At 62.6% G+C, this 23,943-nt stretch overlaps 13 protein-coding genes across 13 annotated transcripts in view; 8 read left to right on the top strand and 5 right to left on the bottom strand.

Annotated features, from left to right (window-relative positions):
* The window catches only part of F751_6713 (hypothetical protein), a gene marked incomplete at both ends in the record, with an annotated part of 6,159 nt that extends 5,733 nt beyond the window's left edge, over positions 1 to 426 (top strand). The window contains one exon of the mRNA XM_011402748.1: positions 29 to 426. Coding sequence (XP_011401050.1) covers positions 29 to 426 — 398 coding nt within the window. The remainder of the gene's footprint in view (positions 1 to 28) is intronic.
* Positions 427 to 776: 350 nt separating this feature from the next.
* F751_6712 (RAN GTPase-activating protein 1) lies at positions 777 to 4,244 on the top strand (the record flags this gene model as incomplete). Its single annotated transcript, XM_011402747.1, has 9 exons — positions 777 to 932; positions 1,079 to 1,177; positions 1,351 to 1,479; positions 1,616 to 1,736; positions 1,914 to 2,055; positions 2,247 to 2,685; positions 2,987 to 3,127; positions 3,275 to 3,439; positions 4,215 to 4,244. 9 exons carry the CDS (start codon positions 777 to 779, stop codon positions 4,242 to 4,244), a joined length of 1,422 nt encoding a protein of 473 aa, XP_011401049.1.
* An 887-nt stretch (positions 4,245 to 5,131) lies between these two features.
* F751_6711 (Haloalkane dehalogenase) lies at positions 5,132 to 7,094 on the top strand (the record flags this gene model as incomplete). Its single annotated transcript, XM_011402746.1, has 6 exons — positions 5,132 to 5,236; positions 5,365 to 5,521; positions 5,734 to 6,022; positions 6,266 to 6,461; positions 6,612 to 6,791; positions 6,936 to 7,094. The coding sequence occupies 6 exons, from the start codon at positions 5,132 to 5,134 to the stop codon at positions 7,092 to 7,094; spliced, it is 1,086 nt and encodes a 361-aa protein (XP_011401048.1).
* A 302-nt stretch (positions 7,095 to 7,396) lies between these two features.
* On the top strand, positions 7,397 to 8,440 carry F751_6710 (Vesicle transport protein SFT2B; the record flags this gene model as incomplete). Its single annotated transcript, XM_011402745.1, has 4 exons — positions 7,397 to 7,656; positions 7,832 to 7,874; positions 8,051 to 8,184; positions 8,353 to 8,440. The coding sequence occupies 4 exons, from the start codon at positions 7,397 to 7,399 to the stop codon at positions 8,438 to 8,440; spliced, it is 525 nt and encodes a 174-aa protein (XP_011401047.1).
* Positions 8,441 to 8,674: 234 nt separating this feature from the next.
* On the bottom strand, positions 8,675 to 9,232 carry F751_6709 (hypothetical protein; the record flags this gene model as incomplete). Its single annotated transcript, XM_011402744.1, has 1 exon — positions 8,675 to 9,232. The coding sequence occupies one exon, from the start codon at positions 9,230 to 9,232 to the stop codon at positions 8,675 to 8,677; it is 558 nt and encodes a 185-aa protein (XP_011401046.1).
* Positions 9,233 to 9,939: 707 nt separating this feature from the next.
* F751_6708 (UPF0187 protein, chloroplastic) lies at positions 9,940 to 12,690 on the bottom strand (the record flags this gene model as incomplete). Its single annotated transcript, XM_011402743.1, has 6 exons — positions 9,940 to 10,310; positions 10,549 to 10,874; positions 11,194 to 11,582; positions 11,847 to 11,975; positions 12,192 to 12,365; positions 12,523 to 12,690. The coding sequence occupies 6 exons, from the start codon at positions 12,688 to 12,690 to the stop codon at positions 9,940 to 9,942; spliced, it is 1,557 nt and encodes a 518-aa protein (XP_011401045.1).
* A 1,149-nt stretch (positions 12,691 to 13,839) lies between these two features.
* F751_6707 (hypothetical protein) lies at positions 13,840 to 14,159 on the top strand (the record flags this gene model as incomplete). The annotated part of the gene is made up of 2 exons (XM_011402742.1): positions 13,840 to 13,901; positions 14,051 to 14,159. Coding segments are annotated over 2 exons (171 nt in total), but the record flags the coding sequence as incomplete, so codon positions are not given.
* Positions 14,160 to 14,326: 167 nt separating this feature from the next.
* On the bottom strand, positions 14,327 to 15,879 carry F751_6706 (Arginine N-methyltransferase 2; the record flags this gene model as incomplete). The annotated part of the gene is made up of 6 exons (XM_011402741.1): positions 14,327 to 14,456; positions 14,559 to 14,684; positions 14,929 to 15,206; positions 15,428 to 15,541; positions 15,623 to 15,729; positions 15,831 to 15,879. 6 exons carry the CDS (start codon positions 15,877 to 15,879, stop codon positions 14,327 to 14,329), a joined length of 804 nt encoding a protein of 267 aa, XP_011401043.1.
* Positions 15,452 to 15,901, top strand: F751_6705 (hypothetical protein; the record flags this gene model as incomplete). Its single annotated transcript, XM_011402740.1, has 1 exon — positions 15,452 to 15,901. One exon carries the CDS (start codon positions 15,452 to 15,454, stop codon positions 15,899 to 15,901), a length of 450 nt encoding a protein of 149 aa, XP_011401042.1.
* Positions 15,902 to 16,946: 1,045 nt separating this feature from the next.
* Positions 16,947 to 19,514, top strand: F751_6704 (C-factor; the record flags this gene model as incomplete). Its single annotated transcript, XM_011402739.1, has 5 exons — positions 16,947 to 17,003; positions 18,300 to 18,365; positions 18,497 to 18,682; positions 18,827 to 19,012; positions 19,239 to 19,514. 5 exons carry the CDS (start codon positions 16,947 to 16,949, stop codon positions 19,512 to 19,514), a joined length of 771 nt encoding a protein of 256 aa, XP_011401041.1.
* A 539-nt stretch (positions 19,515 to 20,053) lies between these two features.
* F751_6703 (putative oxidoreductase) lies at positions 20,054 to 21,343 on the top strand (the record flags this gene model as incomplete). The annotated part of the gene is made up of 5 exons (XM_011402738.1): positions 20,054 to 20,116; positions 20,227 to 20,409; positions 20,551 to 20,733; positions 20,868 to 21,051; positions 21,216 to 21,343. 5 exons carry the CDS (start codon positions 20,054 to 20,056, stop codon positions 21,341 to 21,343), a joined length of 741 nt encoding a protein of 246 aa, XP_011401040.1.
* Positions 21,344 to 21,594: 251 nt separating this feature from the next.
* Positions 21,595 to 22,900, bottom strand: F751_6702 (hypothetical protein; the record flags this gene model as incomplete). The annotated part of the gene is made up of 3 exons (XM_011402737.1): positions 21,595 to 21,624; positions 21,928 to 22,672; positions 22,752 to 22,900. The coding sequence occupies 3 exons, from the start codon at positions 22,898 to 22,900 to the stop codon at positions 21,595 to 21,597; spliced, it is 924 nt and encodes a 307-aa protein (XP_011401039.1).
* Positions 22,901 to 23,083: 183 nt separating this feature from the next.
* F751_6701 (hypothetical protein) lies at positions 23,084 to 23,796 on the bottom strand (the record flags this gene model as incomplete). Its single annotated transcript, XM_011402736.1, has 4 exons — positions 23,084 to 23,170; positions 23,310 to 23,367; positions 23,481 to 23,567; positions 23,663 to 23,796. The coding sequence occupies 4 exons, from the start codon at positions 23,794 to 23,796 to the stop codon at positions 23,084 to 23,086; spliced, it is 366 nt and encodes a 121-aa protein (XP_011401038.1).
* Between the last annotated feature and the right edge of the window lie 147 nt (positions 23,797 to 23,943).

The following is a 23,943-nucleotide window of genomic DNA, read 5'->3' as shown; positions in this document are numbered from 1 at the left end:
CCCCCCCCCCCGACCTTCTTCCACCCAGGCCCAAGCAACGTGACTGTCGTGGACACCAACGTGCCCAGCCCGGCATTGGGCCGCACCTTCCGCTTCGTTGCGGGCTGGACGCCCGACGAGGGGTATGTCGGCTGGCTGACCGTGGGCCTGGAGACCGAGTGCGCGCTGGCGGTGCCCCGCTGCTCGGTGGGGCGCAGGAACTACGACGCCGTGCTCCGCCCCGTGGCCGACCTGGAGGCGCAGGTGGAGGAGGCGGGGCAGGAGGAGGCCTGCCCCTGGAGGCCCAGCGGCCTCGCCTGGCTCGACGCGAGGTCGGGGGAGTGCGGCATGCTGGAGCCGGGACTCCTGCCCCAGAGCCTGTTCACCGGCATCAACTACCTGACCCCCAAGGGCGTGCAGGCCAGCTGCAACGCCACCTTCTTTTGAATGCAGTGACGCCCCCGCCCCCGTGGCACCCTGTCCTGGCACAGGTGGGGAGGTTTTGTGCTGAGAGACCCCCCCACCACCCTTCTGTGGGCATGGTGCATAGCCATAAATTACTAAATTGTTCTCTTTTACCAGGCCGCGCACATGCATTCTGTGTCCATCCTGGCTGTGAAGTGGGGTCCCAAAAACATGGTAAGTTGGGCAGCCTCAACAACCCTCGCGCCCTCGCCATAGCCTTCGCGAGATAATGCCTGGACCAGGCTCCTGATCTGCTTCAATAAAAGGCTCCGCAATCCTTCTTCTACAAGAAATACTTGATTTAGCATTGCTCGACCTTCGCGCGAGCGGCCATGGACACCCCCTGGAGCCTGACTGCGGAGCAGCGGGCGGACACCGTGGCCCGCATCCGCGCAAACATGGCCAGCATGGCGTTCTTTGCCAAGACGCCCCTGAACGATGCGGAACTGAGCGCGGCGGCGGCCAAGCTGGAGGCCAAGGCATACGCTGTGGCCGGAGTGCAGGGCACGGTCACCAATTGCCACAGGCCCCATGCCGAGACACTGCAGGCAAGCGCAGCTCTGTGCTTGGTTTTCGGAAGGGGCATGAAGAGGTTGGAAACTGCACACTTCCCTCCCTCTGATGAAACCCGCAGGCCTACATCAGCAAGCTGAGCCAGCTGGTGCTGGAGCGACTGGCTGTGGGCGGTGACAGCTCTACCGATGCCTCGCAGGCCGCCGCCCAGCCCACTGGCGTGCGTGGGCTTGGGGGTTGAAAGTGCTGGGAGGGTGATGAGGGAGACGCCATGTACGCAGTAGGGAGACCATCGTAGTCCCACCAGGGCAGGAAATGCTGTCAGACTCGTCTGCCTCAGCAGGCTCCCCATGCACACTCAGAGTACCCTGGCCTCGCTTTCCTATGCTGCAGCATGTGGACCTGACGGGGACGCGCGAGTTCCTGACGGCAGAGGGCGCTGAAGAGGCCCTGGCCCCCATGCTGACGGGCACAGAGCCCATCACCCGGGTGAGGCTGCTGCTGGACAAGGCCTCGGAGCGAGTGGGACACGCATGATTGGTGGCCCTCACAGGGACGCCAGAGAGTGTGTTGCGGTCATGTTCGATCACCGTGTATGGCGACCATGCCCGCTGTCCGCCTCTTCCCACGGCACCCCGTTCCCAAATCAATGGCGCAGATCAAGTTCAGCACCAAGAGCTTTGGCGCCGACGCCTCGGCGGTGGCGGCGCGGGCCATCGCCCGTGTTGCCGAGACGCTGACGCACGCTGACATGGCGGACATCATTGCCGGCCGGCCAGGTGGGTGGCCCGCTGGGCAGCCTTGCACGCCGCAAGGATGAGCGGGCGGATCCTACCATGGCGGGGTCGGCAGGCAACGCTGGCTGGCGGCGCAGACTCGTGTGGCTGTCCTCCGCGCAGACCTGCACATCATGGACAGTGCCTCACACGCTCCCACCACCACTCCACACCCCGCAGAGGAGGAGGCGCTGCGCTCGTTGCGCACCATCGCCGAGGCGCTGTCCCGCGCCCCGCTGGTGGAGCTGGACCTCTCTGACAACGCACTGGGGGAGAAGGGCATCCGGGCCGCCGCCGCCGCCTTTGCCAACCAGGTGAGTGGGTGGCAGCCGGGTATGCTTGCGCAGGGTAAGGCATGATCGGCGGGGGGGTGGGGGGGGTGGGGGGGGGGTGAGCATGCCCTCTGCGCATTTGGACCTCACCGCCGATTCGCGGATCCCACGCTCTTCGCTCCTTTCCACACCAAACCTCTCCCTCTCTTTCCCGCGCCCCCCTCCTAACTCCTCATGTCAGACCACCCTGGAGCGCCTTGCCTTTTGGCAACGTGGGCTGCTCCGTGCACGGCTGCGCGGCGCTGGACGAGCTGCTGCCGGCCCCCGCCGCGCTGCGCGCGCTGCGCCTGTACAACAACATGAGCGGGGACGAGGGAGCGCGGCACATCGCCGCGCTGCTGCGCCGCGCCCCCGCCCTGCAGGAGTTCTCCATGGTTTCCTCCCGCGTTGGCACCGACGGCGGCGCCGCGCTGTTTGCCGCGCTGGCAGGCCGGGGCGACACCCTCCTGTCTTTGGACCTGCACGACAACCCCATCACCCACGAGGCCCTGCCCCAGCTGCTGAACCTGCTGGCAGCCGCGCCCAAGCTGCGCGTGCTCAACCTCACCGACACTGGCCTGGGCGACGCTGGCACGGCCGCGGTCCTCCGCACCCTGGGCAAGGTCCAGCCGCCGCTGGAGGTGAGTCATCCTTTTTGGAGGGTCTCTGGGGCCTGGACATCGAGGGTGGGGTGGCCAGCACCCAAGAGACGGGGGCGGGAGGATGATGCAGGGGTGGACGTCCTGGGACATGGTCTGAAGCTGCGACCAACAGATCACTGGCCGTTCAGGTTCCCACATCATTGGCTTCGATTGTCGTGCGCCCAGCCTTGTGCTGCCTCTCGGGGCACGGCGTGGCCATGCAGGGATTGGTGGCGGTCATCGCCTGAATCCTGGCAGTCTCATTTCTCCACGCCCCGCCACCCCTCACCAATCTCCCCAGTCGCTGCACCTGGCCCTGAACGAGCTGGCCAGGAGGAGTGCGGGCGCGCTGGCAGAGGTCCTGCCGCACCTGACCTCCCTGAGGGAGCTGGACCTGCGTGAGAATGAGCTGGGCAGCCGCGGCCTGGTCCAGGCAGCCCGGGTCGGTCTTGGCAGGGGCTGGCTGGCAAGGATCCTGGGGATCGTGAGGGGGATGATCCGGCCTGACCTGGGAGGGGTGCCGGCCTGCCCACCCCAGATCACCTGCCCCCTGTCCGCCTCCTCACTGTTCGTTACCCTCCTCGCACAGGGCATCCCCCGCCTGGCAAGCCTGGAAAGGCTGGACCTGAGCGCCAACCAGTCGCGGCGTAGTGGAGCCCTGGCGGTCGCCGACGCGGTTTCCTCCCTCAAGTCCCTGATCTTCCTGGGGCTGGATGAAAACGAATTCAGCGAAGAGGCCATCGCTGAGATCGAGGTGCGGGGTTGGTGGGAGGGGTGCTTGGGGCGGCGGGCGAGGCTTGCATGGCGGGCGGGCGTGGCGCTGAGGACCCCGCCTCTCACCCATGCTGGGCTGGGCGAGGGACCTCCTGGATCACAACAACGGTCGTCACGACCTCCATCCATGCGCATGGTGCAGGGCATCCTGGCGCAGCATGAGCAGTCTAGGGTGCTGGGGCCCCTGGAGGAAAATATGGAGCCCTCGGACGATGAGGATGAGACTGAGGAGGAGGACGAGGAGGACGAGGACGAGGGCATGGCGGATGGGGAGGACGATGCGCTTGCGGCGAGTCTGGGCGGCCTGGGCCTAAATTGATGTGTGGCAGGTGTGGGCCTGTGAGGCAGCAGCTATCGGTATCGCATGCACTTGAAGAGTGGTATGAGCTGGGGAGTGTGCAGGGGTATGTGGTGCACTTCAAACAGGGATAGGAGTGGGTGGGGTGAACTCTTCTTGTCCAGATTGCAATCTGAGGCCAGCACCAAGGACTGCAACAAGGGGAGGCGAGGGGGACAGGTGAGGGCTCATACTTGCATACCAGTATGGAGCACAAGGAAACTCTTGACGCCCACCCAGGAGACAACCACGCGAACATGAAGTCAGGTTCCCAGATAGAGTCGGCATTGTGGAGGCAGAAGCCTGCACTCCGATGGGTTGCCTTGGGACAATCATCATTCTTCAGATACATTTCCTAGAAAGCCAGGGGAGGTGCACATCCCCTCAAGCTCAGCTTTCCCTTCCAACATACCCGCAGTACTCAGATCATAATGTGCTCAAACTCTAGCTTCGTGCACTGGAGAGCATGACCCCCATCCATCAATTTTCAGCATTCATGAGGTCAGCTGCACATCCTGCAGGGGCCTTTGGGAAACGAGCTCCGATTGAGTGCCTGGACCGTGCGTGCAGTGGGTGGACCATCCACCTCCAGCTATCTCAGAATCGCCGGTCGGTATGTCAGGCAGAATTCACCAAGTTACTCTGTGTCTCATCATGCTGGGACTAACCGTAAGGGAGTGAATTCTCATCATCCATACCAACGAGACAGCAAGTGCATCCGAGTGTACTTGCCTGGATAGTGTGCCGGTGGAGGTGGGTGACCCGTGCGTGCGCAGCCGCTACTTGTTGACAGGCTCTAACCAATGGCTAGTCAAGGCCATTATAAGCTTGCTGAGCGAAAAATTCCCCCGCGATTAATAATCAGCATGTCAAGATTGTGGATATTTTCAACCCCATCGTGCGGTCCTGACCTTCATCCGGACAGTCACGAGGGAGATCATGAAGTGGCTTTCGTTAAAAAGTGAAAATCTGGCGGCCTCGAATCATCCTGGAGCAGTGTATGCATGCTCTTACCGACACCGGTAATGGTGGGTGTGTCGCTGGACCATGACTTCCGAGAAAAGGAAAGTGCGCCTCAGGTCCAAATCACGACCCGTCCCGTCCATACAAAGTGGGGTCCCCAGGGGGCACATGACATGCGCGGCAGCAACCATCCCGATTCCTCCAAGCAAATTTTGTCACATTCGATTGTCAAACCTTGCTCATCGAGGTGGTGCACATCGTACAGTTGTCGCGCGTAGAGCCAGCATGTACGCCATGCATGCCGGCACAACGCCGAGGTGTCAGGCATGGATTCCAGCCCTGCCCGGCTCGAGGGCACCATCGGCCCTCGCAATGCACCGCGGCTTCATGCCCTCGCGCTCCCTGTCCCGGCGGGACTTGGGCATCATCACCACGGTCTCAGCCCTGACCTCCGGCATCCGCCCCTCCGTCGCTGAGGTGGGTGGGGCCTTGTGAGGCCTGGGCTCCCTTGGGCCGTGTCGGGAATAGGAAGGCTGCTGGGCACTTCTCATTGCCTGCATCTACCATATCTCTTTACCTCTCATGCCCTGCTTACCTGCACTCAGGAGCCTGCCAGCGACAGTAGGAATGCTGCAGAGCATGCTCCCGGCAGCAAGGTATCGTATGAGATTGACGCCCATGGCCGAGAAAGGCTGGCCCTCCGCCTTGACGGCTGGGACACCTGGAAGTGGAACGGTCATAGCATCAACTACCTCTCTGCAGGTGGCGGCATGGGGGAGGAGACGATGTGGCTGGGGTACACTGTGCATACACTTTCTCATGATCATCCAAATGATTTGGTTATGTCAGCATTGTGGCTCACAGCAGCAGCAAAACAATGTCCTGATGCATTGGTAGACTTGCCGTGCCTGCTGCCCCCTTCTCGATCTTCCCTCGACCTCGTGGGAGAACCGCTCCCTCAAAAATCCACCCAGGCACTGAGGGCCCGGCGGTCCTGCTGGTTCATGGATTTGGGGCCAGCGCCTACCACTGGCGCTACGTCGTGCCGCAGCTGGCGCGCAGCTGCCGCGTGTTCGCCATCGACCTGCTGGGCTTCGGCTGGTCCGACAAGCCCCTGGTCGACTACTCCGGGTACAACGTTTGGGCCGACCAGTGCGCCGCTTTCCTGCAGGAGGTGGTAGGCGGGCCGGCGGTGGTGGTGGGCAACTCCATGGGCGGCTTCAATGCCCTCAACATGGCCGCCCGCACCCCGGACCTTGTCAGGTGGGGGGCCTTGATGCGAGGGAGGGGGGAAGGGAGGGACTTGAGTTGTGGCGAGTGTGGAGGAAAGGTGTAGGCAGGGGTGGGGAGGGAGCAATCCAGGATGAATTCCTGGTGTCTCAGTGAAGGTGCCAAGTTTATGTTTCCTTTGCGGTCACAGGGAGAGGACACTCCCATCCCATTCCATCTGATGTACTGTCCACCCCACCTCCTTCCCCCCACCCTACTTTCTTCCCATTTCTGCAGTGGCGTGGTGCTGATGAACGCAGCGGGCCGCTTCGATGCCGGGTCTGCGTCGGTGACGCCCGTGGCGACGCCAGCTCAGCGCTCGTTGTGGGCCGGGCTGCAGGACACGGCGGGCACGTTCCTCAAGCGCCGCGCCATCTACCTCTCCTTCCTAGTGGCGCGGGACCCGCGACGCATCCGCTCCGTCCTCAAGCAGGTGTGCCTTGGCAGGGAGGGGGGGTGTGAGGGATCCCTTCGGGACACTCCCAGACCACTTTGTTCTGGGCACAGCACGCCCTCGACAAACTCCTCCCAGAAGATCCTGCCTTTTCGTGGGTCTCACACCCCTGCTCCCCCTCCGACGCAGGTGTATGTGGGCCAGGACAGCATCGACGCTGATCTGGTGACGTCCATTGCCACCCCTGCCCAGAACCCCAACGCCGCCGAGGTGTTCTACCGCGTCATCACCGCCTCTGGGGAGAGCATGAACAGTCTGCTGGGCCGCCTGCACAAGGGGACGCGGGTGCTCCTGCTCTGGGGATCCAAGGTGCAGGCTGGGAGGGCCATGGGCTGCTGAGAGCTGAAGTTTGTGAGGCGTTTTGCCTGCCATGCGACTCAGCAGGCCACCCAGCTGCTGCGTCCAGTCAGATCGCGGCTCACGGCACCCTCCTCAAATCCCCTTCTGGTGCAGGACCCCTGGTGCGTCCCCGCCAATGCTTCACGCATCATGGCCCTGTACCCCGAGGCAGAACGGGTGGATCTGCCCAGCGGGCACTGCCCGCATGATGACACGCCAGACCTCGTCATCCCAGAGCTGCAGCGCTGGGTGGCAGGCCTTCGGCAGGCGTGACAGCGCTGGGGAGATGCGTGCCAGGCCAAGCACATCCAAATTTTGAAACCAGTAATGTATTCCTACATTGAAACCCCCTTCTGAGCGTGATGATCAAAAGTATGTACCTTTCAGACATTCCATGTGCAAGGACGGACACGCGCGCCTGACGAATCACCCTGGCCAGTTGTAGATCGGTCGAATCTATGCATGCATGATGTAGCCAGCACCACGATGCCCCTCGTCCCTGTGCGATTACTTGTCCGGTGCACAGTTTGCATGTGATCAGGCGTTTTTTTGCCGGGCGGGCCTGGACAGCGAGCATGGCGTCAAACTGGTTTGACCGGCTCAGGACCGGGCTGGGCATGGAGGTGGAGGAGCCGGAGCCTGCCGAGGTGGGCAACCAGACCCTGCTGTCGCAGCTGGATGAGGCCACCACGCTCACGCGCACCCAGAGGGCGGTGGGCTTTGCACTGTGTGCGGGGCTGGGCCTCCTCCTCTCATTCCTGGCCCCGCTCTTCGTGCTCCGCCCCGTCAAATTCGCGATGGTGTACACCCTTGGAAACCTGCTCGCCATTGGGAGGTAAGCGCCAGGACCGGGTGGCAGCGGCTGGCGGGGGCTGGAAGCTAGGTTAACACCCCCCTAGTATGGGGAGGATGGATGCAAACGATGGCTCGGCCCTTCAGGGAGTCTGGATTCTGCTGAGAGCAGAGGCAGCACGCCAGTTCTTCCTCCCCCCCTCCCTTCCCTCCCGCAGCTCCTTGTTCTTGGCAGGACCCTCCAAGCAGTGGGCCAACATGGTGCGGTGTGCGGGACCATACGAATGGTGGAGGGTGCACATATGGGCGCCGGCCAGAGGGCAGAGCTTTGGTGACATCATCATGGCATGACCCAGGGCCTGGTGCCTGAGCCTGCGGGGACGAGGATGGCCCTGGTCTTGTATCGCAGCCCGCCCTGCTTTCTCCCCTCCGTGCAGTGGCACAGCAAGCGGAGGCTGGCCACGCTCCTGTACCTGGTGAGCATCTTCGGCACGCTCGCCTCTGCCCTGGCTCTGCACAGCGCCCTCCTCTGCATCCTGTTCATCGTGCTCCAAACCTGCGCGCTGCTCTGGTGCGCCGCGTGTGTGTCCTGGCGGAGCTGGCCGATGCGACGAGGGGAATGTATGACTGCGATTCCTGCCTGGCGGTTGTGGCTGTGGCGAGGTGTGCATGCAGATGGGGCCTTCCAGTCCCACTGTCCAGCTGTCAAACACAAAAATCCCCCCTCCATCCAACCCAGGTACTGCCTTTCGTACATTCCTTACGGCCACGCCATGGTCATGCGCTTCGCCGGCCGCCACTTTGACGAGGCGGGGGGCCAGTGGTGAGACACGCGACGCAGTGCATGCAGTCTCACGCTTGTTTTACTATCATACCGCTGTACATTCACCTTCCAGACATCTAGGAGGGTGGCAAGCATCACGAGGGCGTCACGCAAACACTTGAATGGTACAAAAAGGTTATACATGGCCGTGCGGGTCTCTACTTGAGAGTCCTGACCAACTGCAGTCCAAAACTGAGCGCCTGAGTGCCCGATCGGCTCTTGCAACCACTCATAATGCTCAGGCCGCGCGGGCCAGTTCCCGCCCCACCTCCGCCTCCAGCTGCGCAAGGAGCGCCCGGCACTCCTCCCCCTCCCCGAAGGCCGGCCAGGCCACGCCCGCCGCCACCACCACCGCCGCCGCCTCCCGCGCTTGGCCCAGCGCGCGCAGCGCCTCTGCCAGCCTCACGCTGGCAGTGGTGAAATCCGAGGGCGCGCAGGCCACAGCCGCGCGAGCGTCCTCGGCCGCCCCCGCCGCGTCCCCCGCCGCCAGCCGCGCCCCTGCCCGATTGCTGAGAAGGAGGTGCGCAGTGGCGCGGCTGGCGGGCAGGTCCAGGGCCTGGGAGTAAAGGCGCACCGCCCTGCCGGGCTGGCCCGCGCGCGCCGCCGCGTTGCCCGCGCAGCGCAGCTCCACCGCGCGGAGGGAGGCCCGGTCCATGGGCAGGGTGGTGAAGCCCTGCAGGGCGTCCAATAAGCGGGCGGGGGAAGCCAGGTGGCTCAGCACCCGAGGCGGCGCCCGGGGGGCGATCTGCATTAGCACCGCGTTTGGGCCGGCGCCGCACTTGCCTGGAGAGGACATGGTAAAGGCATCAGGGGTTAAGGAGTCTGGTCGATATGCTCGTGGATGCAGAGGGTGAGAAGGAAAGTTGACGATCTGGAAATGCTCCTCGGCGACTGCGTGCCTCACGCCCAGAGAGGTTGCTCCTTGCCGCATCACCCCCTTTTGCCCATGCACTCACTCACCGAGACACCCGGATTCCGTAACCCGCAGGCCCACATTTGGAAGCTCCCGGGCCATCTGCACTATCTGAAGACTACCCTGGCGCCGACACGTTGTATTCGTGCACACTTTGAGGTGGAATGTCTCCTGCGCCGCGCCGCTCCCACTGCTGCTCGGCGGGTGGTTGGGGGTCTTCGTCGAGGCCAGGACCCTCATCCCTCGAATAGCCCAAGGCTATATCAGAGGGTGGGATAAAAATATTATACAAGATTCGTCGGTGCAAGACTCTTGACCCACCGTGCCGGAGGAATGTGATGGCCATGCGATTCGGATGCTGTCCTTCCGGCATCGGCAATCGGGGCACCTTCTTCGGGGCACCTTCCCTTCCCTGCCCCTCCCCTGTACACCACCACCACCCATCCAAACAGACAACATGAAGTTCACAAACAGACCGATCACAGGGGGAAATCAGTGCTTGATCACAGGAACGGAGTGGATTTCGGTCATTGATGAATCAACGGACCTGAGCATCATCTGGGTGCCAGCTCGACAGCGCGGGCCCCGGTTCAGTCCTCCTCCACCCACCTCCCCCCAAACCAGCTGCGATGCGGGGGCGTATGGCGCGCCGCGGTCGGGTAGCTGGCGGGGTGCACCACCTGGTCCTCCACGTCCGCGTGCAGCGTGGAGGTCTGGTGGAAGGCGCCGCGCCCATGCTCCTGGGCGCCGTGCCCGTGCCCATGCCCGTGGTGGTGGTTGGGGTGGTGTGGGTGCACAGGGGAGTGGATGAGGTGCGGGTGAGGCTCCAGCCAGCGGTGCGCAAAGCGGACGTGCCCCGCCGCCAGCTCAGCGGCGTCCGACGTGTGCTTGTACACCCGAGGCTGGCCGGCCTGGGGCGCCCCGTTCAGGTGCGGCAGCTTCCCAGCCACAGGGTCTATGTCTGTCGGTTGTTGGTGTGGGGGAAGGGAATGGGGGCATGTTGAGGAGTGGGAGTGTGGGGTCAGTCTCGGCAATCCATCAGGAAAGGGTGCAGTGCGACGTGGTGAGGAGCCCCTGTCCAGAGGGCCCGCTGTGTGTGACATCGAGACTCCGGGCGCTGCATGCGAACTTCTCCCCACTCGTCTCCATCGCCGGCCACCTCTGCACACACACGCACGCACACCCTCCCACATGCCCACCATCCATGCCAGCGGCCATGTCCGCGCCGTCGCAGCTGCCCGAGGCACGGGAACAGGTGGGCGAGGCCGGCACCAGCCAGGGCAGGGCCGCGAAGCGCGCCTCCGGGTTGCTGTAGTGCAGCTCCCTCAGGTTGCGCTCGATGGTGGCGCAGAAGCTGCCCAGGGGCAGCACCCCGAAGGGCTCCTCGATCTGCACCCCGATCTCGTCGATGCCCAACATGAGGTAGGCAAACAGGCCTGACAGCAGGATGGAGACCCAGGAGTAGGCGGCCCAGAGGGTGAAGGGCATCATGATCAGCCAGATCATGAGGAAGCGGGAGGTGTGCCTGTGTAGGTGTGTGAGGTTGGGGGGTGGGTAGGTGTGAGGGGGGAATGGAGGAGGTGGGGGTCACGCAAAGGGCGCAGAATGGGCTATCAGGGCAGAAACCTTGCCAACTGCCGCTGAGAGCAGGGACGGCGTTTGCCCAGGCAGGCGTGTGCCTGCTCAGGAAGGCACATGGGGCCGGCCGACAATGCATGACCCGGAGGGAGCGCCAGCCAAGGCCAGGACCCCGGTCAGAGTAGGTAGGGGGTCAGGTCCCTCCTCTCCTTCCCTCACCCCAAGTTCCATCCCTTCCTCCTCCTCCAACCCAGCCAGCCCCTCACCTCGTATAGGACTGGGGGATGGGGGTGCGCAGGATGCGCTCGCAGCCGCCGATGCAGTCCTCGAAGGCGGTGAGGTTGGTGTCCAGGCGCTGGCGCAGCTGCGGGTCCAGCCCTGCGGCGGCCACCACCTGGGAAAGCGCGGCGAGGACGAAGCAGGGGCGGTGTGTGGCGCCCGTCAGCGCATCCACCTCGTCCCGCGTCAGGATGCCCTCCAGCTCCGACTCCAGGCGGTTGCCCTCCCGCAGGTGGGCCTTGACCACGTACGGCAGCGCGATGGTCCAGAGCACCGCCGCCTCGCGCAAGCGCTTGGCGTCTTCGGGGAAGAAGGCGAGGCACTGGCGCACGAAGTCACGGGTGCGGTTGGTCAGGGAGCCCCACAGCATGCGCGCCTGGCGGGGGGGGGTGATGTGAGGGTGGCATGGGGTTGTGTGGAGGGGGGGCTCAGGCGACAACAGGCAGCGAGGCCTCGTTCGTCCCGGGGAACCAAAAGGGACAAGGCACGTGGCAGCCCCGCAGCAAGGGCGCACTGGGTGCCTACGAGGGGCTGGAGGTACCCCCCTGGAGTTGCCTGGGCCCCCACCCCGCCTGCCTGCTCGCGACTGGACCAGCGGCGTGTCCACCCACACCAGCACGAGCACTCTGTCGAGCCTCACCTCCCACCAGCGACCATAGGCCGAGTTGGTGCGGAAGACGAGCAGCAGGGACAGCGCAAACGCCGTCAGCTGGAAGCCCTGGCCCAGCGCCAGGGTCACGTGGGGCCATTGTGCAGGGAGGCGGTGCTCCTGTTGGCAGGCGGGAGGGTGAGGGTGATGCACACGCGAGAGGCACAGGGCAACAAGTACAGGTGAGACAGGTGCCTGAGCTGCAGTCAGCAAGCACCCCAGTGTGTTGCATGCCCCTTCCTCCCCCGTCGACCCACAACCCTCCGGGAGTTTTAGGGTGGGCAAGCCCACCACCCACCCACCCCTCAGCCTCCCAGCATGCTCCAACCTTCACACCTTGAGAAGCGTCTCATACACCCCGACCAGCGTGGAGATGAGGGTGACGGCCGTGATGGGGGGGATGAGGGACCTGAAGATGCGGCTGGCGAAGATGAGGGCCAGGTGCCGGGCATAGCGGGATGGCTTCCTGTGCACCGCCCAGTCAGCATGGGTGAACACCCTGTGCCCACTCTGTGCATGGCAGCATGGGGGAGTCCCGGTAGGTCGGGGGCATGGGAGAGCGCACGTGCCGTGGGCCTCAGGACGCCAACTTCACAGGACGGCCGACACCGACATCACCCCTGGTCCCGGATGGCAGCCGACGCGACGGATTGCACACCCCACTCACATTCCGCCGGTAGACATCCGCCTCGTTGTCATTCTCCGCGCTCTCCAATAGTTTTTTGAAGCGGCCACGGGGAACAAAGTAAGAGGACACGGCGCGCTTCAATGTCTTGCTCACCGAACGCTGTGGCCGGTCTGGCTCGTCTAGGCTAGTCGCCAGTGCCCCCGGCATGTCGGGGGCGCTGGCCCACCCAGCCCCGCCGAGAAGAGGTCGAAACAGCCCCAGTTTGACGATGGTGTGGGAGGGAGGTCCTCGACGAGCCCCAGGGCGACCTGGCCTCGGAAATGTGGAAAATGACGGGCGGCACGTAACCTTGGTGAAGATGAGGGGCAGCCCTAGAGTCTGAATGGCAAGATTGAATACACTAAAAAACTCTATGTTCGTGCTAAAAACAAGAAGAAATTGCTCTGCTTGGGAATCGGCTGTACGGAGTGTGGATGTGTGGGTTCTGCACCCATTACGCATGTGTTTTGAAGCCACCGTCAGTTTTGCACGGGATCTGATCTGTCAACCACCCCCCAAGAAGCCTTCGTCCGAGGGATTCCCATGTTGGGGGACATTGGAGATCCTTGCATCAAGTATAGGATTGTCCAGCAAAACCATGCTTGTTTTCAAGGTACATGCTATGCTGGAAGGATAATATACGTGGTCTCAGGAGCAGAAGTCCCATCATACCATAACGCTTGCCTTCCGATTCAAGTGATCGCGACGAAAAGGACCAGCTGAATGTTTCGTTAGTGAGGTGCAACCCTTCCCTACTCGGGTTCCGATGCCACGACCCCCACGGGCTCGTGCCGTCTCCTACGCTGTGGTGCCACGCAAGCATGCACATCGCACTCGACACGGTTAGACTGGGTCATCAATGCTCGGTAACCACGTGTTTTCTGGTGTAATTCTCACGAGTATGGCTTTTTAGTGACTGTTTGGTGTTTCGGTTGAATCTTGTGCGACCATGGCGACCACAGCATCGGCAAACCCCACTCTTCCACATTCGGGTGCCCAAAAGGACCAGGATACAGGCAAACCATTCACCTTGTGAGTTATAACAGGAAATTAAGAGTTTATGAATCCAACCAGAGACCTTCCTGTCGAGTTGTGCTGGAATCTCAGTTCAGTCCCACCCCTTGCACTCACCCAGCCATGCGGCCGTGACGTACGGCAGCCCTGACGTTGCGCGAATGGTACGGGATGCCCTCGCTGTAGATCCAGAGGTATGTTCACGTGCCAGATGTGGATGTGGGGTTGTATACGGCCAGGCGTCAGTGTGTCTACCCTGGCACCGAGCTTGCCTATATCGCTCAGCTCTCCTGACACTCATCTGTGCAGCTAAGACCGGACGTTGCCACGCGAGAGCTGACGGTCGTCGGGGACGACCTTGTCCTGTAGGTTTAGAGCAGCCCTTTGTTCTTTGTGAGGGGTGTGTGGTGGAGTGGGGCGTACAGGGATTTGCAACAGGGAGGTGCAGAGATTACTCTTGCTGCACTCCAGCTCCCGCTGCTCCACTCCTCCAAACCCCCTGCATCCAATCCAGATATTTTTCGGCAGTGGACGCCAGGACGCTACGGGCCTCCGTAGGGACGTTCTGCGACTTGCTAGCCCTGGCCACAAGGACAGCCGAAGCCTTCCCACCCCTTGAACCCCGCTGCATCGAGCCGTAGACAGAGATCGAACCCTTTTCCAGCACCTTGCATCCTTTACACGTCTATCTACTCAACTTCCGCCCATGCCCTCCTGCTGCATCCTCCATCCTACTCTCTGCTGGTACCAGCATTACACATATTGTTACGCTGTTGAACAGTGCGGTGCATCAGGCCTTCAGTGTGCAGGTGGGCACCATATATACCGGCAGGTGCCAGTACCTATTCCTGATTCCTTTCCAGATGCTGCCGTCTGAGGTGTCCATAGGCATGGCCCTATACTGCGTCTCCAGCCCCAGCCTACGTGGTGGAGCGCTGGGTGATTCTAGGGGGTGGGGCGAATACAGCCGCGTCGTTTACCCCTGCCCAAGCGGTGCGGGGCAGTACGCCAACGCAGGCCACCCCTCCCCACCCTGGACTCGCCTTGCCAGCTCGAGCTTGACGACCTCCCCCTGCACCATGTTGAAGAAGATGTTGTCCGGGCAGAGGCCGTTGAAGAAGGAGTAGACGCCCCCGGGACTCAGCAGCCTAATCAGGGACGCGGGGTTCAGGCGCATGGTAGGGCACGAGTGGCCCCTCCTTGATCACCACTGCCGGCTCGTCACAGTGCCACGCCTGAACACCATGCTTCTCGGGCGTGGACCTCACATCTCACCAATCAGGCGACCGTCCCCAGCTTCGTTGTGAGGTTTCCTCATCCCTCCACTTGGGGAAAGCCTGGCCCGCGGATCAGCAGCAGCCCCCCCACACAGCCCCTCCCCGGGCTACTCACCTCGGCAGGTGGGCGTGAAACTCCCTCATGTCCTCCGCGTACTCGCCGTAGGTGTCGAAGAAGACGCCGTCAAAGGGGCCCAGGTCGGCGATCACATCCTGCCACCGACCTGGGACCACGGACACCCCGGGGCGGTGGGTCCAGCCCCGCGCCGCCATGTGCGCCAGGACGTCTGGGTGGGCCTCGACGATGGTGTGCCGGGCCGGCGCCAGCTCGGCGATGTAGCCGTCGATGATGCCGAGGCCAAAGCCCACGTTCAGCACCCGCGCCGCCCTGCCCTGCGCCGGGGGGGGTGGGGGGTGGTTGGGTGCCCTGGAAGGGGCAGATTTGGGGAGTCTGGGCCGCGCTTCAAGCACAGGCGTGGGGTGTGTGCGCTGGGCCCGGCAACGGTGGTCGTGCTGCCGGCTTGAGGCCCTGGGAGCCGGCTGACAGCCCCGACCTCCGGCCCTCCACACTCAACTCCATCCCTGCAACACGGGCAGATCCATCCAAGGCCGACCTTGGCCGCGCAGAGGATGCGGGCATGCTCCCTCATCAGCGGCGCCTCCCACGTCATCATCACCGCCTCGCCCTCGGCGTCCACCAGCTGGCCGTCGCGGTACGTCGCTCTTTCCTGCAGGTACCCCTGCGGGCCGGGGGCGGGGGCGGCGCTGGCGCGGCGCGACGCCGCGCCCAGCACCAGCTCGGCACGCACCGCCCAGTCCAGCAGCTGCCGCACGACTTCCACGTGCCCGGACCCGGAGGCGTACTCCCCCGCGCAGCAGCCGTCCTCGTCCAGCTCGTGCCAGGGCGCGCCGGCGGCTGCGGCAGGCGATGCAGGGGGGAATGTCCCGTGAGAAGCCCAGCTGGGACCCCGGATCTTCACGCTGAGAATGCCTCCCCACCCCGACCGTGCCACTCACACAGCAGCGCAGCGACGGACTCTGCATCTCCAGCGGCAGCAGCGGCCATCAGGGGGGTCTGGCCGCCCTGACCCTGGTGCCCAGGGTCAGCTCCCTGGTGCAGGAGGGCATGCACCTGGGAGGCATCCCCTCCTCCGGCGGCAGCGAGCAAGGCAGCCCCTGGGAAAGTCATGGGACGTGTGAGCAGGTGGAGTGGCCTTCGAGACCCAATTCCACTCCAATACATCGTCTCTCGGGTGCAAAGCTTGATGCTCTCGACCGTGCCAGACACGGGACCCCCTCACCCGTGTCCTCCGCCATCGACAGGGCGGGCGAGGCGCCGAGTCTCGCCCTCTATTACTGCGACGGTAGTACCGACGCCTTGAGAGAATCAGGAAGATATTTGCAGTACTCCACGGAGATGTGTTTATACCTCAGACTGGCCGTGGCTTTGGGGCGAGACGACTGCCTGGTTCGCGCCTGCGCCCCCACATCTCCAAGATCTAACTCAAGGATGCGGGCATCAAATTTAGTCATATCCCGATGGTATAAGTACGTGCCACATCCTGGATATGCTGTGTGACCCGCTTCACGCGTATCGTTCATGGCTACACAGTCATCGCGTCGCCACTAGGGTTTCGGCAGCCACTAGTGGCCAGGAGAGTGCTCGTCCCGAGCCTCCGCCAAAAATGCGCGCCTTCATAAGCGTCGTCGTCAGAATTCGACGCTCCGAATGCCGGGAGCGGGTCAAAGCGGTTTCCTGGTCGAAACGTGAACCAGGGGCTGGATTCCTGTTGGTATTTGGCGCCGGACTTGACACCTTCCGACGCCTCCAAACACGGTTCCCAAGATGCCCGTCACAGCGGTCTTCACCACCCGCAGGTGACGCCATTGAGTTCAATAGTCAATATTATAACCTTTTTGGTGGGGAATTCCCCCAAGCAAGGGTGGTGAATGTTTACGACGATGCTTATGTCATCACATGATCACCTTCGAGACACGCACAGCACGATTCGGGACAACTTCGGCACTGGAATTAAGTTCTGAGCGACGAGATCAACAGCAAACAATTATACCACACATTTAATGGCTATTGCTATCGATCAGGAGGTATCGAGCGCTTCCTCTGGCTTGGCGATGCAGGCAATCAGAACATTCGTGGTTACGGGCGCTAACCGCGCCATCGAGCTTGAAGTGAGTGGCGCCTAGTGTCGCGGTGTTTGGCTGGGTCTTGAGTCAGATGGTCATCCAAACGGGCTGTGGTAATTGTCGATCCACATGTAAAGTGACACTTCGGGTATCCGAAGTTACATCTGTAATGTCCCCGGTGCCCTGACCCCGCGGCCCCACCGTGTTGTTGTCGCAGTGGGTCCGCCAGCTTCTGGTGCGCCCGGGCAATCGCGTGCTGGCGGGAGTGTCGGGCCAGAATGAGTCGCAGGACGTACAGAAGATGGTCCCGGGCATCGAGGTGCTCCCCCTGGAGGCTGGCGACGCCGGGTCCCTCAACGCCTGGGCCGATGAAGTGGCCAAAAAAACTCCGCACATCGACGTAAGTGAGGAAAGAACGGGAGAGGCAAGCTCCTGCCATCCCCAACTTCTCCATGTGCTTGACCGAAATAGCACGACGATAGACAGTAAGCATCCCCTCTCATGTGGATTTCCTTCAGGTCCTGATACATAATGCTGGTGTGGCAACGTCCCTCCCAAACATAAGGTTGAACACCTCCGACTTCACTGTGGGGGATTTGTCCTCTGGCTCGGAGAGCACAATGCCAATCGTGCAAGCTCTGCACAGCAGGAGTCTTTTAGGAGGCATGGCAGGCAGGACGCTCCTGGCAAGAGTGTGCAGTCAAGGTGAGGGGATTTCTGGGCTTATACCATCAGTGTGATGGCAGGCGTGCGGCGTGGTCATGACACGTCAGATCTGCAGGGTACTGCTGAAAGAGGGTGCACGTGCATGTCCCTACTGCTTGTGACCGAGGTCCCCAATCTCCCTTCAAGCAGATGTGGCATAGCAGGCGAAGGGCTAGCTGGCCAATTGCAATTTCATCTTCCAGACTGTGCAGGTGATGGTGAAAAAACTTCCTAAAAAATCCAATAAACAAATATATTACTCGGAAACCTGGAAGACTTGACCAGGAGTTTTGCCGAAGCCATTGTTGAAGTATTATCATAAGGTGTAGTATTATCGATGTCACCCCAGTGTGGGCCACCCCTCTCCCCTGCCCTTTTGCCCTCCTTGGCAGACCAACTGCATGCCGTATATCACGGCAGAGTACATTCTCACCCACTTCTCCTGTGTACCTTCGTGTGTAATATGACAGCTACTCCTACCTCACCGGGTGGATGCTCAAATGGCCAAGGGGGGGAAGCTATGGCCTCCGTGCTCTCGGTGACATTCAGATCACCTAACCCAGCGATGCAAGGCCATTCACAGCTGGGTGACCTTCCTCGTTTGCTCAACAACGCATTCTCTTATTGATCCGGTAGGGGGAGATGTCGATCGCGAACAAGACAATCGTCCTGACGGGCGCGAATCGGGGCATTGGGCTCGAGGTGCGACGCTACGGTATTGTGGCTTCGACGGCGAACAACAGGACCGCCCATTCGCTGCACGTGCATGTGTGGTCCAATGGGGTGCAATCACGGTGGCATTCACGGGCGTCCTCATTCACTCCGCCATGCAGTGGGCGAGGCAGCTCCTGGCCAGACCAGGGAATAGGATCATCGCCGGTGTTCGTCAGCCCGACAAGGCCGCAGACCTCAAGGCGCTGGGCGGATCTCGAGTCCAGATCCTACCCCTGGACGTCTCCAGCTCCACTTCCATCGAGTCATGGGCGGACGAGATCAAGGCCTCCACGCCCCACGTTGATGTAGGTGGCATGGAGGGCAGATTCTTGATTTGGGGGCCAGGATCCATACATCATGACTCTCGAAGGGAGATGCAGCCTCCATCTCGACCTGAGGTCCTCCTCCCTCTCATGCTCGCTCCCTCTGGCCTGGCTGGCATGCACCAGGTCGTCATCAACAATGCCGGGGTGTACGGCGAGCGTCAGGATCTGGGCAGTGTCACGTCCGAGAACATGGTGAGCACCTTTGTCGCAAACACTGTTGGCCCCCTCCTCATCGTGCAAGCCCTCGCTTCCCGAGGTCTCCTGGGAGGCTCAGCGGGCCCGACGCTGGTGGCCACCGTTTCCAGCAAGGTGGGAAGGGTCTGGTGTTTGTAGTGGGTTGGGTATGCCTGTGCTGATAGTGACTGGGATTCTGGGGTGCTGTCCTTCTGTCCTTGTTCACTAAGTATAGTGCTCAAGGCTGACTTGGGTCGTGTTAAGGAGCTGGGACATGAGCTCCATGGCACTTCATGCCCTTTTCAGCGATACGTTTGTCCCACTTCATTCCGTTACATGCTCATCACACCGTGGCGCACAGATGGGGAGCGTGGAGGACACCAGCACGGGGTCGTACGCCTACCGTGCCAGCAAGGCGGGCGTGAACATTGTGTGCAAGGCCCTGGCCAACGAGCTGGGGCCCAAGGGGGTCACCGTTACCCTGCTCCACCCGGGCTATGTCATTACCGACATGACGGAGGGGAGGGGCCTGATTGACACCGCCACCTCCGTGGGGGGCATGCTGTCGGTGCTGGAGGGCGGGGACGACATCCACGGCAAGTTCCTTGCATGGGACAAGAAGGTGGTGCCCTGGTGATGAACATGCCTCTTCTCTCATCTGTGCTTGCCGTACATGTTAATATGGCTGAGATAGTCGTGGCAGCAGCAGCCCTGTGAATGGCTGGGGTGCTGGGTTCATGGTCATGAGCGTACCATTAAAACCACTGCCAGGAAGCCTAACTGTGGACAAATAACAATAAGCTGAAACCCTGTGAGAACCCTCGTTTTTGGGCTCGATTATAACCTCAGAGTGATCTCCAGGCAGGGACTTGCCCCGGCAGTTGTCCCGAGCCCTGACCATGGCCTGGGCCTCAGACGGCTGCGTCTCGTCGGTGACTGGGCGACCTACATCCTTGTAATGTATGTATCGCTTAGTTGATCGATTAGTATACATTCCGTGGTAATTATGCACCCGTTGCGTCATACTCTCGTACTCTCAGGGTGGATTCCCTCACGGATGATGTCAACTCATCTGCCATCTATATAGACTCGTAGGCTCGGCCTTTCAAGCAACCCAACTCTGGTTTCTATAACACATACAAGACACTTGTTGCTTCACTTTGCCGCCCTCTCGCCATGTCCATCATCGAAGGCAAGACAGTGGTCGTCACCGGCGCCAACCGGGGCCTCGGACGGGAGGTGAGTGAAAATCCGGGCAACCTGCAGCCTTGCAGAAAATGAACCCAGTGCCTGCATGGAGCTGTGCTGATCTCATGCTCCTCCCCCGCACTCTCCACTCCTCCTGCCAGCTGGTGAACCAGCTTCTGGAGCGGCCAGGAAACACCATCATCGCCGGGGTGCGCGACCCCAGCCAGGCGAAAGACCTGGCCAGCCTGGGACCCAACGTGGTAGTGACCCAGCTCGATGTGTCCGACGAGGCCTCCATCGAGGCATGGGCAGCCTCCCTGAAGAAGGATTTCGCTCACATCGATGTCAGTTGGGGGTTGGTTGGGAGGGGTGATGACCGTGCAGCGGTGGTCCCGGTGGCTGACTGGGTCAGGGAACAATCCTGATCTGCCTCCCCGTCGCCGTCGCCTGCGCCAACCTCTGCTCTCGTTCTTCAAACCATGCAGGTCGTCATCAACAATGCTGGCATCGCCGACATGGAGCCCTTTGGGAGCCTGAAGGGCAAGCTCTTCCACTCCATTTTCCAGACCAACGCCATCGGCCCCTTCCTGGTGGTGCAATCACTCCACGGCCAAGGCCTGATCGGCGGCAGCGGCGGCCACACCCTGGTCGCCACCGTTTCCAGCACGGTGAGGTGCTGGGCTGACAAGAGTATGGGGCCGGTATGTGAGTCGTGCATGCAGTGCGCTGCTGTCAACCCCACTCCAACATGGCCCCCTAGCTATACCCTTCACCTCACCTGTCCCCACCCTCCATCCCCCAGATGGGGAGCATCAGCGAGAACCGGGCAGATGGTCTGCCCATCACCATTGGCCTGAAGCCGGGGGGGGCCATTCCCTACCGATCCAGCAAGTCAGCCGTGAACTCCATCATGAAGAGCCTGTCCCACGACCTGGCAGACCAGGACATCACCGTCACACTCCTGTGCCCCGGCTACGTGGCCACAGGTGCGCTGAGAACAGTGATTGCCGGGCCATGGGGTGCAGTGAGCTTGGAGGAGGTTCAGCCGCACTCTGCGCCATCGCTGGCCTGGCACATGTATTAATAGGTTAGGCTAATAGGCTAGGGTGTCGAGGCTCACCCCCCCCCCCCCTGCTTGTCACATCTCCAGACATGAATGGACACAGCGGCCACATCGACACCCAGACCTCCGTCAACGGCATGCTCAAGGTCCTGGAGGAGAATAAGGACCTTCAGGGCAGCTTCCACTACTACACGGGCCAATACATCCCGTGGTGATCAGGACCGAGCGCACCGCGCCGCGGCGAGCCCAGGCGCAAATCCCGGCCTCAGTCTGCTGCGGCAATCCTGTACTCTGTGTTGCATTCCAATTTTGAACAGGCGGTACCTCTTCCAAGCTCATGTGATCCATTGTCAGGCTGCCACGAGCTGCCCAACATGCTGCCCAGGAAGTACCCTCACCGCCACATCCCATTTCAGTGTTGTACCAAGCATGGGCACACACTGGCAGACCGGTGACGATGTGCACATCACCCCCTCGCCTCGCGCGCCAGCTGGCGCTTCACCGCCGCCATGCGCGCCGCGGAGCCAAAGGGCGTGGGCAGCCCCCAGGCCGCGGCGCGGGCCAGGTCGACGCCCCGGCCCGCGCGCCGCGGCACCAGCGCCAGCTTCCAGACCAGGGAGAAGCGCGGCCTGCCGCCCGCGGCGGCGCTGGGCGCGCTGAGCCGGTGCACCACGTCCTGGTGCATCAGCAGGGCGCGGCGGGGCCGGGGGGCCACGCCCACGCCGACCCCGGAGTCGGAGTCGAGGCAGAGCGTGTCGCCGCCCCAGTCGCGGCGCCAGTCCGGGTTCAGGTACAGCACCAGGGAGGCCAGGAGCGGCTGGCCCGGCTCGCCGTTGAAGTAGTCGCCCAGGGCCGCCACCCAGGGCGAGGAATCGGGGAAGGAGGTGGGGTCGGCGTCCTGGTGGTAGGCAAATTCGTCGCCGGCCACCGCCGCGTTGGCCAGCAGCGGCACGCAGTCTGCTGCCGGGGCGGTGGTGGCCGCCGGGGCTTCGCCGGCACTGCTGTCGGGGGCGCACGGGTCGGTGGCATCTGGACCCTGGGGGGCAGCGCCGTCGGGGGGGCAGCGCGTGGCGCCATCCGCCGCCTCCGGCCCGATCTTGGCGCGCTTGGCAGCGCTGGCGTTCCCCTGGTTGCACTCCTCGGGCCAGCAGGTCTCCGTGGCGCCATCGTCGCCGCCGTGGGCGGCAGCAGACACGAGGGCCCCCCCGGCCCCGCCCTGGATGGCGTCGCTGGGCAGCCAGGCTACGTGGGCGTCCGGGTACAGCGCGGCCAGGCGCGCGCCCACCTCACGCAGCGCGCCCAGCGTGCCGCGCCGCAGCGCGCGCAGCGCCGTGCCCCGCATGCCCCAGCTGGGCGCCCCGCCTGCGGCGTCGGTGGTACGCCGCTCCCACGAGCCCGCCGGCGGCCGGCTCAGGCGCCCCGCGGCCAGGTCGACGGCGGCCGCTGGGCCGATCATCGCCTCCAATAACCCCGCACGCGTGGCCTCGTCCACAAAATCGTCCAGCACGAGGACGTTGGAGGCGGCGAGGCGCGCGCCGTCGGGGCTGGCGGGGGGCGGGCACGATGCAGGCGTCCAGGGACAGGGAGAGCGTGGGGCGGGGGAGGCACGCCGGGGTCCAGGACGTCGTGTGGCGCGGGATGAGGGTGAAAGAAAGGCCGGCGTGGGTGAAGGGGCTTTCTGGGTTTTGCGCCTGTGGGGGTCCGGTCTCCTTGCCGGCGGGGGATCCCGACGCAGCCTTGTCGCGGACGTCACCCGATACAGAACACGACATTGGGCGGGCGGGGCTGGATCCAGGGGATGGGAGACTCGATGGGAAAGGCCCGCAGCCAGGTACCAAGCGCCAGGCGATGCTGGCAAGGAAACAGGCTCTCTAGAAGGGAAAGCACTCCTCGGCAGGCACCTAGATGCGGCCTTGCCGAGCCACGAATTCCTCGTGGCCGCACACCCAACCTCCCTAACCGCTCTTGGCCTTCTGCCGCAGCTGCTTGGGGGTCATGGTCAGGCGGTCGATGAGGGAGGCCTTGATCTCGCGCTTGGCGGCCTGCGGTATTGTGGTGGGTCCAGGGATGAGGAGGCATCCACTAGTGATCTGGCTGGACCGGAGTACATGGCAACCCATGGCATTGAGTGACCCACGCATACGACAAAACCCTCAAGCTCCAGCAATATCCATCTCGCACCCTGTGCTTCTCAATGCGCTCGTCCATGCCAGCCAGATTCTCAGCGATGACCCTCATCCTGTGGATTGGTTGGTCATCTGGATGGGCCAGGACCATGCTGATATGCTGCAATCATGGGACTGCAGTGCAAAACCGGCAGGGTTTATACAGTCTGGAACACACGATGCTCACCTCGCAGGCTTCTGGCGATCGTGTTTGTGGCCCTTGTTTGGCTTGCGGGGCTTCTCCTCCTTTGGCTCGGGCTCAAACTCCCACTTGCTGCGGGGGGAGGCGACGAAGGCAAGGGTGATGACCAACCCCAGGGCTCTCCTCGCGGCAGAGAGTGTCCGTGCACCGTATCAATCAAAACTCACCCAGTGGCAAGGAGCGCCTCTCGGCGCAGCTTTGCGACGTTCTTGGCCGAGATTTGTGCTTTGTGCCACACGCCACCGACGTTCTGCGGCTTGAGAGCGGCCTCACCCAGTTTCCTCAGGAGCTGCAGGGACATTGCGTCTGGAGCTCTTTCGATGCTTCTTATTATTTTTAGGCGGGCCTGACTTGCCCTGTCATTCCCACAGAAAGACGATGGTGAACAGAGTGACTGGGGCACGGTACCCACATATTGGTACCCCCGATGACGAGGCCCCTCCTGGCA

This window comes from Auxenochlorella protothecoides (assembly GCF_000733215.1).
Source record: "Auxenochlorella protothecoides strain 0710 unplaced genomic scaffold scaffold94, whole genome shotgun sequence".
Lineage (NCBI taxonomy): Eukaryota > Viridiplantae > Chlorophyta > Trebouxiophyceae > Chlorellales > Chlorellaceae > Auxenochlorella > Auxenochlorella protothecoides.
The sequence above is the reverse complement of the archived record's forward strand: the minus strand, read 5'-3'. Positions and strand labels throughout refer to the sequence as shown.